The 17169-nt window shown below is 42.9% G+C and overlaps 1 protein-coding gene and 2 non-coding genes across 4 annotated transcripts in view; 1 reads left to right on the forward strand and 2 right to left on the reverse strand.

The window, feature by feature from the left end:
- The window catches only part of NUP85 (nucleoporin 85), a 36364-nt gene that overhangs the window by 4895 nt on the left and 14300 nt on the right, over positions 1-17169 (forward strand). The window contains exons 3-10 of one of the 2 annotated variants that reach the window (XM_040456384.1): positions 2122-2284; positions 8439-8509; positions 9044-9087; positions 10100-10169; positions 11335-11456; positions 16091-16225; positions 16339-16461; positions 16662-16793. In XM_040456384.1, coding sequence (XP_040312318.1) covers positions 2122-2284; positions 8439-8509; positions 9044-9087; positions 10100-10169; positions 11335-11456; positions 16091-16225; positions 16339-16461; positions 16662-16793 — 860 coding nt within the window. Of the gene's footprint in view, positions 1-2121; positions 2285-8373; positions 8510-9043; positions 9088-10099; positions 10170-11334; positions 11457-16090; positions 16226-16338; positions 16462-16661; positions 16794-17169 lie in introns of those variants that run through there. The other variant, XM_040456385.1, reaches the window with a different exon arrangement.
- Positions 740-846, reverse strand: LOC121018157 (U6 spliceosomal RNA). The gene has a single exon (XR_005785053.1). It is a non-coding gene; the product is annotated as a U6 spliceosomal RNA (small nuclear RNA).
- On the reverse strand, positions 6670-6776 carry LOC121018155 (U6 spliceosomal RNA). The gene has a single exon (XR_005785051.1). It is a non-coding gene; the product is annotated as a U6 spliceosomal RNA (small nuclear RNA).

A 17169-nucleotide genomic window follows, 5' to 3' on the forward strand; every position in this document is an offset into this window, starting at 1 on the left:
GACTTTTCTAGTAAGATAAAACTAAATTTTGACATTTGATTTTGCTCTCTCTTTTTCAAGACGAGTCTTGGGAAATGCTGAAGATATTTTTGTGCAGATCTTTGACAGGTTATTCAAATGTGGAGGCTTTCTTTTATTATAGAGAGGAGATGGAGCTAATGAAAGTCTTAAAATTTTGGCAAATTGTGTGCAGTTCATGCAGATTTATTTATTTATTTGTTTATTTATTTAATTAATTTATGGGAGAGTTCGAGTGTGCGAGGGGAAGAGAGAGAGGGACAGAGAGAGTGCGGAACCCAGAGCAGGGCACCAACTATGAGATCATGCCCTGAGCTAAAGTTGGATGCTTAACCAACTGAGCCAGCCAGGCACCCCGATTTTATTTATTTTTTAAGTTTGTTTATTTATTTAGAGACAGAGAACTTGCGTGCAAGCGGGGGAGGGGCAGAGAGCGAGGGGGACAGAGGATTTGAAGCGGTCTCTGTGCTAACAGAGAGCCTAATATGGGGCTCAAACTCGTGGACTGAGATCACGACTTATGCCAGAGTCGGGCACTTAACTAACTGAGCCACCCAGCACCCCCGGTTTGGTTTTTTTTTGTTTTTTTTTTAAAGTAGGTTCCATGCTAAGTGTGGAGCTCAGTGTGGGGCTTGAACTCATGACTCTGAGATCAGGACCTGAACTGAGATCAAGAGTCAGACACTTAAGTGACTGAGTCACCCAGGTGCTCTGGTTGTTTTTTTAATATGGAAGCTTCACGAATTTGCATGTCATCCCTGTGCATGGGTCATGCTAATCTTCTCTGTATTGTTTGAACTTTAGTATATGTGCTGCTGAAGTGAGCACAGTTCATGCAATTTTTAAGTGATGTAGTTTTTCTTGATTTTGTAGTTAAGAATTGTCCCTGATATTGCTAACTGTTTCTGGGATATTTTGGTATTAAAGATTTCAAGGTTGGCAGAGCTATAGAAGCTGCCAAAGGGACAGTTGCTCAGAGGAGAACCTTCTTTGAATATGTCTGTCCTCTTTTCGTACTTAATGGGAAGGCTTGTCAACATTTGATAGTTTGTCCTCAATTGTTGAAAACGTGAGGTTTACATCTCTTGCAGTCTCATCAGAGATGAGCCATTGAACATCATCATAGCTTGTTTGGGAAGCTGTTGCATAAGAAATTTCCACAAATTGGTTGTTTATATTTTATCATTATAGAGCCTTTTTATCACTGTTGCAAAATAGTTCAGTTAACTTTTGATTCTTTGCTTTAGGAGTAATGGCAGTACAAAGTGATATAAAAATTTTACTTGAATTTGAGGTTATGTAAAATTTTGTCTGTAGATTTATCATATTTTTTGAGTTGTATTTAGGCTAATAAGAAGTGAGTTTAATTTTTTTAGTATATTTCATTTTATTTTATTTTTTCAACGTTTATTTATTTTTGGGACAGAGAGAGACAGAGCATGAATGGGGGAGGGGCAGAGAGAGAGGGAGACACAGAATCGGAAACAGGCTCCAGGCTCCGAGCCATCAGCCCAGAGCCTGACGCGGGGCTCGAACTCACGGACCGCGAGATTGTGACCTGGCTGAAGTCGGACGCTTAACCGACTGCGCCACCCAGGCGCCCCATAATTTTTTTTTAGTATATTTCAACTGATGGAGGCAAAAGTTCCAAAATAAGCCAGTGAGAGGGGACCTGGCTGGCTCAGTCAGTAGAGCATGTGACTCTTGATATCAGGGTTGTGAGTTCAAGCCCCATTTTGGGCCTAGAGCTTACTTTATTTTTTTAAACATTTTATTTTTAAGTAATCTCCATACCCAGTATGGGGCTTGAACTCAGCGCCAAGATCAAGAGTTGCACACTCCACTGACTGAGCCAGCCAGGCACTCCAGGCCTAGAAGTTACATTAACAAAATAAAATAAGCCAGTCAGCTGAGGAGTAAAGTCTGAAAGTAAACATGTATATTAAATAATTCATGTGTGGATAATTGATAAATAATTCATACTTTAAAAAATGAAATATAGCAAAGTAGCTGAAGGTGTTGTAATTAGATAACTCAATTTAAAAATTTTAGAGTTGTTATATGAGAGTAATGGTGATCGATGTTAAATTTTTCCTGTTTCAGAAAAATCAGAGACTGTGCCAGGCTGCCCCTTTATCTATATCATCCGAAAGGATATAGATGTTTACTCTCAGATCTTGAGAAAACTCTTCAATGAATCCCATGGAATCTTTGTGGGCCTCCAGAGAATTGAAGAAGAATTGACTGGAAAATCCAGAAAAGCTCAGTAAGTAGGCTGCTGGTAGGTACTGCAGTCCACAACTAAAGCGTGAAAGCCAAATGAACTGCCTCGTCCTTTTGTATGATGGATGGAGTGCCTGGAGAAATAAGGGGCTCCTGGTTCTATTTTGAGGCTTCTGTCCTGGGCAGTGGAGGTAGGTAGGGATGAAATGTCTTTCAGAGACTGTGCAAACGGCTGTTGATCGATTTGGTGGCTTGATAAACTTTTTGTTTGTTTATGTTCCTGTTTCATTTACCCTGCAAAGAAGAAAATTTAGGCCAAATAAGCACCTGAAAATCACTGAAAGAAGTCCCACTGTGGGAAGATTTTGGAATTATCTTACTATAAAAATGAGTTTAAAAAAGTAGTTTTGTTGTATCTTTAAAGAATTATTCTCAAGGCATTTTTGGTAAGAGACCAGAAAACTATTATACTGTATATAGACTAGGGTTGTTTGAAGTGTGGTTCATGAGGTAACTGCATCAATATCAGATACTTGTTAATGGCAGATATCTGCGCCCCACCTCAGATCATAAAAATTAAAGTTTCTTGGGGTGGATCCTCAAATCTAAAATCTCCAGGTGAGTCTTAAGCACCATGGAGTGTGAGAACCTTTATGTTAGTTTTTTATCAGTGTCCCTAAATACAGTTAGAGCATGGGCAGTGTTGGTATTTGTATTGGGGGAAAAAGTTTTTCCTTCCTGTTGTGTGTCTCCTTTGTTACACACTACTGCCATATTCATTTCTTTGTTTTTTTTTTGTCTGTTTTAAATGTTTATTTTAGAGAGAGTGCATGCAAGTGGAGGAGGAGCAGAGAGAGAGGGAGACAGGATCTGAAACGGAGTCCTCGGTCCATTCGGACAGTAGAGAGCCCGATATATGGCTCGAACTCATGAACTGTGATGACATGACCTGAGCCAAAGTTGGACGCTGAACAGACTGAGCCACTCAGGCTCCCCTTGTTTGTTTATTTAAAAATTTTTAAATTTATTTTGAAAGAGAGAAAGCATGAGTGGGAGAGGGGCAGAGAGAAAGGGATAGACCGAATTCCAAGCAGAGTGGGGAGAGAGAGAGAGAATTCTAAGCAGGCTCTGCACTGTCAGTGAGATCATGACCTGAGCCAAAACCATGAGTTGGACACTGAGCCGACTGAGCCACCAGGCACCCCCATATTCACTTCTGATGCCAGATGTATGGCACCAGACAATTCTGTCACACCAGCTGGGCATCCTATAATTTTTTGTTTTTGTTTTTGTTTTTTTTTAAGTAAGCTCTATTTCCCAGTATGGGGCTTGAACTCACGACCAGAAGATAAAGAGTTGCATGCTTGGGGTGCCTGGGTGGCTCAGTTGGTTACTCATCTGACTCTTGGGATTCTGTCTCCCTCTTGCTCTGCCCCTCCCCAACTTGCTCTCTGTCTCTCTCTCAAAAATAAAAAGTCACATGCTTTACTGACACGCCTACCAGGTCCCCTGGGTATCATATAATTTAACTCAATTTTGACCCTATCTACCTGGAGATCAGATTTCATAGGTTAAGGGCTTAGTCCCACAAGACTGTTCCCCGCTTCACATGTGAATTGCAGTTAGTGCATTCCCACATTACTTAAAGCATTTTTCTGGCCCAGCTACAAATTGGAGGTTCCTAAACCTCCTCATGTTCAATGAATTTGCTAGAGTGGCTCACAGAACTCAGGGAAACACTTAGCTTACCAATTTATTAAAGAATATGATAAAGGATACAGATGAACAGCTAGGTGAAGAGATAAATAGGACAAGGTTTGGGAGGGTTTGGAGTACAGGAACTTCTGTCCCTGTGGAGTTTGGGTGTGTCCCCCTCCCGGTACGTGGATTTATATAGCCACCTGGAAATTCTCTGAACTCCATACTAATGGGATTTTATGGAGGGAGGCATGATCAATTATTAACTCCATTTCTAGCCCCTCTCCCCTCTCCAGAGAGGTAGGGTGCAGGGCTGAAAATTTCTATTTTAATTTAATTTTAATTTTATATTTTTAAATGTTTATTTTTGAGAGAGACAGAGCACGAGCAGGAGAGGGGTGGAGTGAGAGGGAGACACAGATCTGAAGCAGGCTCCAGGCTCTAAGCTGTCAGCACAGAGCCTGACGCGGGGCTCGAATCCATGAACCGTGAGATCATGGCCTGTGCTGAAGCTGGATGCTCGACCCACTGAGCCACCCAGGCGCCTCTCTTTTTTTATTTTTATTTGCTTTTGAGAAAGCGAGGAAGTGTGTGATTGGGGAAGGGGCAGAGGGAGAGGGAGAGAGAGAATCTTAGGCTCCATGGTCAGTGCAGAGCCTGACATGGAGCTCTGTCTCAACCAGGAGATCGTGACCTGAGCCTGTTGGCTCTGTCTCAGGAACCAGGAGATCTTGACCTGAGCCGAGATCATGAGCCAAGATCAAGAGCTGAGATCTAGACTGACTGACAGGCCACCCTAGCACAGCAGAAGATTTCGGTCTTCTGTTGATGGCTGAGTCTTTCTTTGACCAACCCCAATCCAGGAGCCCACCCAGAATGGCCTCAATAGAACGGAAGGTGCTCCTGATGCTCTCATCACTTAGGAATTCACAAGGATTATAGAAATCTTGTGTCAGGGACTAGGATAAAGACTAGATGTTTCTTTCTTTCTTTCTTTAAAAAAAAAACTTATTTTTGGGAGAGTGCAAGATGGGGAGAGGCAGAGAGAGGGGGACGGAGGATCCTTTTTTTTTTTTTTTAAAGAAAGATTTTTAAGGTTGTTTATTTTTGAGAGAGTGTCTGCACACAAGTGGGGGAGGGGCAGAGAGGGAAGGAGACACAATCTGAAGTAGGCTCCAGGCTTTGAGCCCTCAGCACAGAGCCTGACAAGGGGCTTGAACTTAATGAACTGCTAGATCATGACCTGAGCCAAAGTTGGCCGCTTAACCTATTTAACCTTCCAGGCTTCCCTGTTTTAAATTTTGTTTAATGTTTCTTTTCTTTTTTTTTTTTTTTACATGTTTATTCATTTTTGAAAGACAGGGAGAGACAGAGCACAAGCAGGGGGTGGGGTAGAGAGAGAGGGAGGGGCACAGAATCTGAAGCAGGCTCCAGGCTCTGAGCTGTCAGCACAGAGCCTGACACGGGGCTCGAACTCACAAACTGTGAGATTGTGACCTGAGCTGAAGTCGGATGTTCAACCGACTGAGCCACCCAGGTCCCCCAGTGTTTGTTTATTTCTGAGAGAGAGTAAGAGCATGAGTAGGGGAGGGGCAGAGAGACAGGGAGACACAGAATTCAAAGCAGGCTCCAGGCTGTCCACACAGAGCCTGACGTAGGGCTTGAACCTATGAACCATGAGATCATGACCTGAGCTGAAGTTGGTTGAAGACACTCAACCAACTGAGCCACCCAGGCGCCCCAGGGGGACAGAGGATCCTAAGTGGGCTCTGTGCTGACAGGTTGATAGCAGCGAGCCTGATTTGGGGGCTTGAACTCATGAACTGGGAGATCATGACCTGAGCCAAAAGTTGGACACTCAACTGACTAAGTCACCCGGCTGCCCCGATGTTTATTTCTTATAAATCACAGTATCACAGCATTTTACTTCCTCGTAAAATTTTACAAATGACTCATTCTGGAGGATACCCTAGTCAGCTTTGGGGGATGGCAGAGAGGGAGGGAAGGATAGAAGGGGAAATCACTGGTTTCAAGAGGCTCTGGTAACAGAATATTGGTGACTCAAACATCATTATTCTAAGAGAAAAACATGTCGAAGGTCCTGTAATTCCTGGAAGGCAGGGAACTTGTCTTATTTATGTGGGCCCTCTGTTCCCACATACCCTTGCACGTTTATAAAGTACGTGCTCTAAGGGCATCTGGGTGGCTCAGACAGAATCAAGAGTCAGCATTCAACTCTTGATTTCGGCTCAGGTCTTGATCTCATGATATGTGAGATCAGTATGTGAGATTGAGCCCTGTGCTGTCAGTGCAGAGCCTGCTTGGGATTCTCTCTCTTCCTCTCTCTATGCCCCTCCCCCTTGCTCTCTCTCAAAATAAGTAAACATAAAAAAATAAAATATATGCTCTAAAATGTTGAACGAATGAATGAATGCCATCCTAACGGTGGGGTGATAGCTCCTGTCCTGTGTATCGGGGTTAGCATATCACCTTATTTTTTTGGCTGAATTATTTTTCTGGACCTGAATCTTGGCAGTGAAAGGGGATGTGGGGTAGTGAGGATTGGGTGAGGGAATACGTGCAGATTGCTTTACCTCCTGCCAGTCTTGTTGTAGGTCATATGCAGAATGTTGCTATTCTTTTTTTGATTTAATTCCAAGATAATTAACATACAGTGTTATGTTATTTTCAGGTGTGCAATATAGTGATTTAACAATTCTATATGTTCTAAAAAATATGGAACACTTCACAAATTTGAATGTCATCCTTGCTCAGGGGCCATGCCAGTCTTCTCTGTATTGTTCCAATATTAGTATATGTGCTACTGAAGTAAGCATGCTGTTCATTTTTAAATGGAACGAATAGGTGGTCTTTAGGTCTCTTCTTCTAGAACTGTTTTTGTTGCTAAGGACTGCATCTTGGTAACTAAACCAGTTACTTTCTTGTGGATGTTTGTTATGTTTTGTCATTTTCTTTTTTTTTTTTAATGTTTATTTTGAAAGAGCGTGCATGCATGTGTGCTCACAGGAAGGGCAGAGAGAGGGAGAGAGAGAATCCTAAGCAGGCTCGGTGCTGTCAGTATAGAGCCCAATGTGGGGCTGGATCTCATGAGCCATGAGATCATGACCTGAGCTTAACCGAATGAGCCACCCAGGCGCCCCGTCACTTCCTTTTTTAAAAAGACTTTATCTGGGGCGCCTGGGTGGCGCAGTCGGTTGAGCGTCCGACTTCAGCCAGGTCACGATCTCGCGGTCCGTGAGTTCGAGCCCCGCATCGGGCTCTGGGCTGATGGCTCAGAGCCTGGAGCCTGTTTCCGATTCTGTGTCTCCCTCTCTCTCTGCTCCTCCCCCGTTCATGCTCTCTCTCTGTCCCAAAAATAAATAAACGTTGGGAAAAAAAAAAAAAAAAAGACTTTATCTTGAAGTAATTTTGGACTTACAGAAAAGGTACAAGAATAATGGATTACTGCATATCCTTCATCTAGCTTTATAATGTTAATATCTATATGTTACCATATTACTGTCACTTAAACCAGGAAACTTAAACATCAATGCAGTATGCTTGAAGACTTCATTTGAATTTCACCAGTTTTTACACTAATGTCCTTTTTTTCTCTTCTGTGACTGAGGTTGCATTTAATTTTTTTCCCATAGTCTTCTTTATGACTTTGACACTTTTGAAAAATATTGGCCAGTTATTTTGGTGCTGTCCCTCCATTTGGGTTTGTCTGTTTTCTCATGATTAGACAAAGGTTATGTATCGTTTTTGAGATAATGCATTTTTAGTAAGAATACCACAGAACTGGTATGATGTGTCTTCAGTACATCATTATGGGGTTTATCATGTTGAAGTTTTATTACTGAGTTTATTGACCTTCATCACTTGGTTAATGTGGTTTCTACTGGGTTTCTCCACTGTAAAATTACCATCTTTCCTTTGTAACTAATGGGTATTTGGAGGAGAAACTTTGAGATTATGCAAATTCTATTTCTCTTTAAATTTTCAACCATTATTTTTAGTGTCTATCAGTAGATCTCATTTGCAACAATTAATATCACTATGGATTTGGGGATATTTATTTATTTAAAATAATTTTTTTATGTTTTTATTTTACTTTTGAGAGAGAGACACAGTGAAAGCGGGGGAGGGGCAGAGAGAGATGGAGATAGAATCTGAAGCAGGCTCCAGGCTCTGAGCTGTCAGCGCAGAGCTCAACGCAGGGCTCAAACTCCCGGACTGCAAGATCATGACCTGAGCTGAAGTCGGACGCCTAACTGACTGAACCACCCAGGCGCCCCTCCGGGATATTTTTTGTACTCAATGGGTTATCTTATATATTACTTATTTTGATGCTAAAGTTGTTCCAGCTTAGGCCGTTAGGAACTCCTTCAGGTTGGCTCCTATATTTGAGCAAGCACTTATCTTCTATTGCAGACTTCTTGCTTTTTGTCACTACAAGATGCTCCATGTTCCTGGTGTATGTCATTTCATTTTTGTAGATTGGTCCGAGTGAGTAAGAACTACCGATCAGTCATAAGAGCCTGTATGGAGGAAATGCACCAGGCTGCAAGTAAGGATTTTGTGTGTGTACATGTTACAGTAATTGAAATGTTTGTCAGTACTGCAAGGTAAAGTCTATTTGACTTTACAGTTCAAAAATCTTACTTTCCCATCTTACGTAACCTAATATTTTGGCAATCGTCTTGAGTACGTTTTTCAAGTTAGAACATATTGAGTTGACAGGTGTGAGACTAACGGCCAAATTAAAGATCTTTGAAAATCATATTCCCAGTTCTTTTACTTTCACAATTTAAAGTCACCATAACCTTGAGAGCCATGTGATTTCTGGGTGCTGAGTAAAGTCTTTTATAACATGATGGTCTCTGTTCTGTTGCAGTTGAAAGTGTTGCTTGTAACTTAAGGGCATTGGGTTTACAAATCATTGATCTGCAACAAAGAGATATGAAGCACTTTTTAAAAACTTACAGTGAAAATTGGTAGTCATTAGAGGAAATAGGCACAAGTAAAGAACCTTGTATATGAAGCTATAACTATGAGACTAAAAGTTTCATTGCTTACTTCAAAATGTTTTGTGTTTTGTTAGTTGCTGCTAAAGATCCAGCCAGTGGTCGCCAGTTCAGCAGCCAGGTAGGGGCGCCGCCTGCCTTTGTTGTCCTGGCACCGTTATGTCCTTCTGCATCCTCAGCACCCACCTGGGGTGGCTTCGCAGTCATTGTTATGTACAAGTCTTTCTTCTTACCAGGTAGACAGGCAACTTCTTGGGGGCGGTAAGGATCATCTTGAACTTCTTGGTGCCCCCTTCAAGGCATAATGCATTGGAACACAAGGGTGTGCCTGATAAGTACTTGTATGAATTTACAATTCTTATGGGGAAATATCACTCCTAACCACATTGTGTCACCTGAGGTAGTGAACTGAGCTTTTGGAACCACTGCTTATTTTTATAAGCTGGACTCAGCTCGTGACCCAGCATTTTTACTGAGTTGTTTATTTTGTTGGAGCTGGAAGATGGCTGAAAGAATTCTCTTTCTTTGGTAGAATCTTGATAGTGTTCAAGCTCAGTAGTGAGTAGGGATTGGTGCAGCAAAGCATTTATTTTCTCTGAATAAGGTCGTCTGTGTTTTTGTATGAAAGGATGGTGGGGAAGGGGACTGAATATTTCCTAGGGCAGGGTCCATACCTGACTTATTTTTGGGTCTTGTATTAGGTTTGCTTTTTAGTAGACTTTCTTAAACTTTAGTCCCTTGAATACCTCCTTCATGATTTTTGGTATATCTGTAGAATTCTTAATATTATTTACTGAATAAATTTTTCTAAAAATCATCTTCCATTTTACTCAGAGCCTCTTTCTAAATCCTAATATTCATCAAGACCATGGGCGGGATGGGCTAATTATATTTTTCTATAACGCACATTAAACTAAAATGAGAACTATTAAAAAAAAACAATGTTAGTCTGCGTACCATCCCCTAAAATTCTCTCACTGAATTCCCTGTGGGAAATCCTGTGGGATTTCCATAGGAATATTCAGTAAATGTTGGGTTAATAATGAATGACCATCATGTGCTTCATTCCTTTGCTCTGAGAGCAAATATCAGGAATGTTTTCAGTTACAGCCTTGTCTCCATTTCTTCCTTAGGTCTCCATTTTGTCAGCAATGGAGCTTATTTGGAATCTTTGTGAGATTCTTTTTATTGAAGTAGCCCCAGGTGAGCATGGAATCATCCCTTCCCAACATCAAAGGTGTCTACCTTTCCTGCATGTCATGATGAGAGTTTAATTGCCCAGAATGCTCTTTTCATCACTCTCCATCAACGTAACCATCAGAAAGTTGTACGTAACACCCAAAGAAGCCTGCCATTTTGTCACCTCTTAGAAAATGCCTCCTGAAAACCTAAAATGTTAGGCTGGTGGCCCCTGAAAAACACCAGTAAAACATGTTAAACTGCTGTATGACAGGGGTGGTCAGTATTTATGTTGTGGACTGGTCAAGCTTATGAAAGTTTTAGGAGAAGTCAGGGGAGGGGCATGGAATGGGTTCTCCCTCCTAGGCTCAGAAGGAGCCAACTCTGCTTACTCCTTGATCTCAGACTTCTGGCCTCCAGAAGTGTGAAATAATAAAGGTCTGTTGTTGAAAAATTTAAAAGAAAGAGAAACTTTTAAGGATGTGAGGGATTATATGGTGGGAGGCAAAGTCACTTGGAGAATTCTGTCTCCAGTGATTGGGGCAGGGGCAGCCCTACACGTGAACTGTCCATTCTGAATTATTGCATGTTCTTGAACCAAATTGTGGGCGGTACGGTATCCTTGCTCTCTGTGGAGGTGCTGCAGGCTTTTTTTTTTTTTTTTTTTAATCTCTTGATAGTTTATGTTTGCTGTTACCCATAAATGAGTGTTAGTAATCTCTGTAGTCATAGCTTTTTACTCCCATTCCTGCTAAAGTCCTGAGCAACTTGAAATGAAAATTAGTTGTTTCTATGTTTACTGCCTCCAGTATATCTTGAGGGCTGTTGCTGTATTTCTGTCATTGTTGCTTACCTAGCACCTAATCAGTACCAGTCCCTAAGTGGCTGTTCCTTACCTGGCCATTGCACACTGCATCGTTGTGAAGAATTGGGGGTGCAAGTGGTGAGATTCAGCCCTATCAAAGATTCAGTGAAAGGTGGAGCTGCCTGGCTCAGAGGAAGTATTCCTAAAGGTCCATTTGTCAGCCCAGTCCTTTATTCAGGACCATATGTGTGCCCACCTATGAGGAATAAACCACTTCTCCATAGTTCTCTTCTCTGCCCTATACTTTCTGTCCGTACTGTGGGAAAGTGGAATTTGCTACAGATGAAGCTGAGGTTTGTGTGTGACAAGAGTCTTTCCTCCTAGCCGGCCCTCTCCTCCTCCACCTCCTTGACTGGGTCCGACTGCATGTATGTGAGGTGGACAGTTTGTTGGCAGATGTCCTGGGCAGTGAGAATCCAAGCAAGCATGAGAGCTTCTGGAACTTGGTAAGGACCTCATGCAGGTTGGGCCTTCCTGACTTTCACCTCACAGTGTTTTCCCAGTATTCATAGGCAGGCCTGAGGGTTGCCTGCTGAGCCTGCTCACACTCAGACTGGCTTTTGGGTCTGTGATTATGGAGATGCTCTTAGATCTTTGCTTCCCTGATCCACAGAAGAGTTTAGAACTAAGTTGTCGTGTAAAAAAAAGTAATGCTTTGTAGGCTTTCTGGTGAGCAGGGAAATTTAGTTTCTTTTTGAATCTAAGGAAGAGAAGAGAAGATGGGGTAATACAAACCTGATTGATAGGGGCTGGGGGTGGGAGCTTAATGTAAATAAGCATGAAGGGTTTTGAGGTGATAGAAATGTTATAAAACTGGATTGTAATGATGGTGCACAACTCTGTAAACTTACTACTTAAATAGGTGAATGTTGGTGGTGTGTAAATTATAGGTCCATACAACTATTAAAGATTGATGATCCTGAAGTCATTTTGGATTATCAGTTTGGGAGTCAACAGGTCTCAGGGGCGCCTGGGTGGCTCAGTTGGTTAAGTGTCCCAACTTTGGCTCAGGTCATGATCTCGTGGTTCGTGAGTTCGAGCTCCATATTGGGCTCTGCACTGACAGTACAGAGCCTGCATGGAATTCTCTCTCTTCTCTCTGCCTCTCACCCACTCGCACTTTCTCTCTCTCTCAAGATAAATAAAAACTTAAAAAAAACAACAACCGTGAAGAAGGTCAGCATGTCTCTTGGTGTTGTGTATGTGTGTGTGTGTATGTATGTATGTATGTATGTATGTATGTATGTATGTATGTATTCTGTGCCTATGAAAGCAATGCTTTTTTCCATTTACCTTTCCTGACTTGTGACCCATTTGGGAGGGCCTGGGGAGAAGATTGCAGTTGACCTGAATAATGGAAGGTTGATTAAACTTATAAAATATGGAATTCAGGTAAAGAATTGTTGCCTTTGAGACAGGAAATCTTGGGCCCAGATTTTGAGTCTCTGATTCATTCACTGAATATTTATCAAGCACTCCTGTTTGCAAGGCACTGGGGAAAACAACTATGACCAAAGTGGGCAAAGATTCCTGCTCTTCTGAGTCTTACATCTTGGGTGGGAGACAGAAAATAAATACAGAAACAAGTAAAATATGTAGCATGCCTCACAGTGAAGCCCAGTGGTATGGAGAGCAGGGGAGTCCGGGAAGGCCACCCTCATGAGGTGATATGGGAGGAGGGGCGCTGGGCCAAAGGAGGGGAAAGAGCATTGCAGGCAGTGAGACCTGCAAGCGCTCTGACCTGGAGGCACAGTGGGACGAGGAGCAGAGGGAGCAAGGGCTGGAGTTGGGGAGGTAAGGGCAGAGAGCCAAAGGGCCAGATCATAGGGCCCCCTGGACTGTCCTAGGACTTTAGCTTTGAGAGAGGCTGTAGAGCAGAGTGGTAGGAACATGGTCTGTGGTGCCAAACTGCCTGGGTTAGCATCCCAGCTCTGCCTCTAACTAGCTGTGGGGTCTTGAATGAGTTATTTAACTGCCGTTAGTTTCTTCTGTGCAACAGGGATAGTGATCAGATCATGTTTAAGATCATGTAATGATGAAATTAAAGCACATAAATGTGTGTAAGCTGGTTGATAGACACAGAGCTCCTGTTTTACCTTGGAGTCAGATGGGGTGAGGGGGGCTTTGGAGAGCTGAGTAAAGATACACCGTGATCTGATGTAGGTTTTCAAGGCTCTCTGGCTGCCCTACTGAGGACGGAGCAAGGGCAGAAGCAGAGACCAGTCTAGAGGCTATGGTACTAAACCAGGCAAAGATGTTGGGGACTTGGACAAGTGTAGGAGCTGAGCAGAGGAGGTCGTGAGAATTGATTAGATTCTGGTGCAGCTTACAGATACAGTTGGTGAGATTTGCTAATAGATTGGATGTGCGTGCGTGTGTGTGTAAGAAGAGAAGGTAGGATGATCAGGTTGGTGAGTTGGAGGCATCTGGGTGTTTACTTTTAGACATGCTATGTTTAAGATGCCTATAAAATCCAAGTGGAGACACTGACTAAGGCTGTAAGATCTACAGGTCTGGAATCCAGAGAAGGAAGTCCAGGTTAGAGAAATTGGGGATTTGTCAGCATATATATCCTTGGCTTTTTTCAGCATGACTTAGTAAGGGAGAATGTTACTATGTATGTTTTACATATATACTTGTGTGTATATTACTGTTGATTGTCATTATTCATAACGGTTAGGGTCTGTAAAGTTGCCTGGAACATTGTATTACTGATTACTGTAATATAGGGTTCTTCTGGCCTCTGATCATGCTTTGTCAGCTGATCAGTATGTAACCTTGTGTTATATATGTTTTTGTTTAAAAAGATACCTTATTAAATATATATTATTGATTCCTGGGGTGCCTAGGTGGCTCAGTCGGTTTAGCGTTCAACTTCGGCTCAGGTCACGATCTCACAGTTTGTGGGTTCGAGCCCTGCGTGAGGCTCTGTGCTGACAGCTCAGAGCCTGGAGCCTGCTGTGTCTCCCTCTCTCTCTCTGACCCTCACCCGCTTGCACTCTGTCTCTCAAAAATAAGTGGATATTAAAAGAAATTTTTAATATATATCACTGACTCCTTAACACTGAACTCATGGCTAAAAGCCTTGTAATGCATGCCTGAATGAAGCTTATCTGACATGTAGTTTCTCCCTATCGGCCTTCATTAACACTTAAAAACACTGTATAGGGGCGCCTGGGTGGCTCAGTCGGTTGAGCCTCGGACTTCTACTCAGGTCACAATCTCTCAGTCCGTGAGTTCAAGCCCCGTGTCGGGCTCTGTGCTGACAGCTCGGAGCCTGGAACCTGCTTCCGATTCTGTGTCTCCCTCTCTCTGCCCCTCCCCTGTTCATGCTCTGTCTCTCTCTGTCTCAAAAATAAATAAACGTTAAAAAAAAATTAAAAAAAAACAAAATAAAAAAAATTAAAACACTGTATAGCACTTCAGCACTATGCTCAGGGGCTCAGGAAAAAGCACAGACATACAGGGGAGCCTGGGTGGCTCAGTCGTTAAGCATCTGACTCTTGGTTTCTGCTCAGGTCATGATCTTACTATGGTTCATGAGTTTGAGCCCCACATTGGGCTCTGCACTCCCAGCACAGAGCCTGCTTAGGATTCTGTCTCTCTCTCTCTCTCTCTCTCTCTCTCTCTCTCTCTCTGCCCCTCCCGCACTCACACTGTCTCTCTTTCAAAATACATAAACTTAAAAAAAAAAAAGACTGAAAAAAATATACAAAAAAAGTGGTACTAAATAGATCCTGGAAAAGATACTTGTTTAGTGTGAGTTGATACAAGAAGGTAGAGCACCACCTATTTAACCTCAGCTGCAAATGTGCATATCAAGTGACTCAAATTTTTTGCCATTCTACACATGTCCACAAGTAATGGTGAAAGTACATCATATAATGATTTGGGGGTTACAAGTAGGCAAATTCAGAAACATGAGATCTATGAATAAACAGGATTGACTATATTGAGTGTATGCATCTGTGCATCTATTTATTTGAACTGAAACTTATGAATCAATTTTTATTTGAAAGATTAAACTGAAACTTATAAATCAATCTTATTTATACTCTGCCATTTTCTGTTTTATTCATTAAGTAAATTCTACATCTAACGTGGGTCTTGAACTCGTGACTTCAAGATCAAGAATCATATGCTCTACTGACTGAGCCAGCTAGGCGCCCTTATTTCATTTTTTCTTCAAAGTTGATTTATTTTGAGAGATAGCAGGGACAGGGGAGGGGGCAGAGAGAGAGGGAAAGAAAGAGAATCCCAAGCAGGCTCTGCGCTGTCAGAGCGGATCCTGTCACGGAGCTTGATTCCCATGAACCACGAGATCATAACCTGAGCCAGAATCAAGAGTTGGATGCTTAACCTACTGAGCCACCCAGGTGCCCCCTCCCCCGCCCCGATCATTTATTTTTAAAATGTTGGTTGCAGTGGTGCCTGGATGGCTCAGTCAATTAAGCCTCTGACTTTGGTTCTGGTCATGATCTCACATTTCGTGAGTTCGATCCCCGCTTCTCGCTCTCTGTTTCTGTCCCTCGCTCACTTGTGCCCTCTCGAAAAATAAAAATTAAATAAGTATAAGATATAAGATAAATATTGTTTAAAAATTTTAAAAAAGGGGGCGCCTGGGTGGCTCAGTTGGTTGAGCATCTGAGTTCGGCTCAGGTCATGTTCTCACGGTTCGTGGGTTCGAGCCCCGTGTTAGGCTCTGTGCTGACAGCTCGGAGCCTGGAGCCTGCTTCAGATTCTGTGTCTCCCTCTCTATCTGTTCCTCCCCTGCTCATGCTCTGTCTTTCTGTCTCTCTCTCTCGAAAATGAATAAAGATTAAAAAAAAATTTTTTTAAGATATAAAATAAACAATAAAATATGTAATGTATAAAAAGTATGTTGGTTGCAATCTGTGATGGGTTACAACATGCAGTTTGAAAAGTATGGTTTAGGTTAAAACCATGAGACTAGATGAGCTAGATTACCTCTGGAGGAAAGGAACCATCATACTTCCCCAATGTAGGAAGTTAAAATGTGGATCGAGGAGACTGACTTCCAGGCCTTACTTGAATGCTTATGTTCTTGGTGTCCTCCCAGGTGACCATCTTGGTGCTACAGGGCCGGCTGGATGAGGCCCGGCAGATGCTCTCCAAAGAAGCCGACGTCAGCCCCACCTCTGCGGGCATGTGCCGAATTCTGGGGGACCTGATGAGGACAATGCCCGTTCTCAGTGTATGTGGGAGCAGACCTGCTCTGTTGGGCCATGAGATATGGGTTTGTTCACTAAGCACAAGGGGTCACTCACTGTGAGTGGCAGTAGCATCTCACTGTGTCTTTCCCCTTAGCCTGGAAACACCCAGACACTGACAGAGCTGGAGCTGAAGTGGCAGCACTGGCATGAGGAATGTGAGCGTCATCTCCAGGATGGCACGTTCGCCTCCAGTCCTCACCTGGAGTCTCTCTGCAAGGTCTGTGGGAAGGAAGTTCAGGTTGGGGTCCAAGTTGGAGCTGTGGTTCCAGTGCAGCAATAGCAGGAACATGATGGACAGGGCTGTCCATCATCTCTGTCATGAAGGAGAGAGCTTTCAGACCAAATGCTCTACTTGAGATTAGGAGAGTTAATAGAGAAGTTGCCCCTGGAACTAAAGGAAAATGTCTCTCTCCTTAGATCATGCTGGGAGATGAAGCTGCCTTGTTGGAGCAAAAGGAACTTCTGAATAACTGGTATCATTTCCTAGTGACCCGGCTCCTGTACTCTCATCCCACAGTAAAACCCATTGACCTGCACTTCTATGCCCAGGTGAGCCTGAGCTTTAAGGAGTGGGAGGAAGGAGTAGGAATCATGGGGGTAGGTCATTTTCAGTGTGTGGCCTCTTTGAGTTGAACCTCCCTGGAGAACAGGAAAGGTCTTTCCTTTTGCACCCCCTTTTTTTTAAGTTTATCTTTTTTTAGTAATCTCTACCTCCAACTTGGGGCTCAGACTCATGACCTCAGAGATCAAGAGTTGCGTGCTCTTGTGACTGAGCCAGCCAGGCTCAATCAATTACTTGAGCAAGAGACATAATGTATGCATGAGCAGGGTAGGGGCAGAGGGAGAGAGAGAATCTTAAGCAGGCTTCACGCTCAGTGCAGGGGCCAATGCAGGGCTCAATTCCAAGACCCTGACATCGTGACCT

This window comes from Herpailurus yagouaroundi, unplaced genomic scaffold (genome assembly GCF_014898765.1).
Source record: "Herpailurus yagouaroundi ecotype Mexico unplaced genomic scaffold, PumYag 217, whole genome shotgun sequence".
Classification (NCBI taxonomy): domain Eukaryota; kingdom Metazoa; phylum Chordata; class Mammalia; order Carnivora; family Felidae; genus Herpailurus; species Herpailurus yagouaroundi.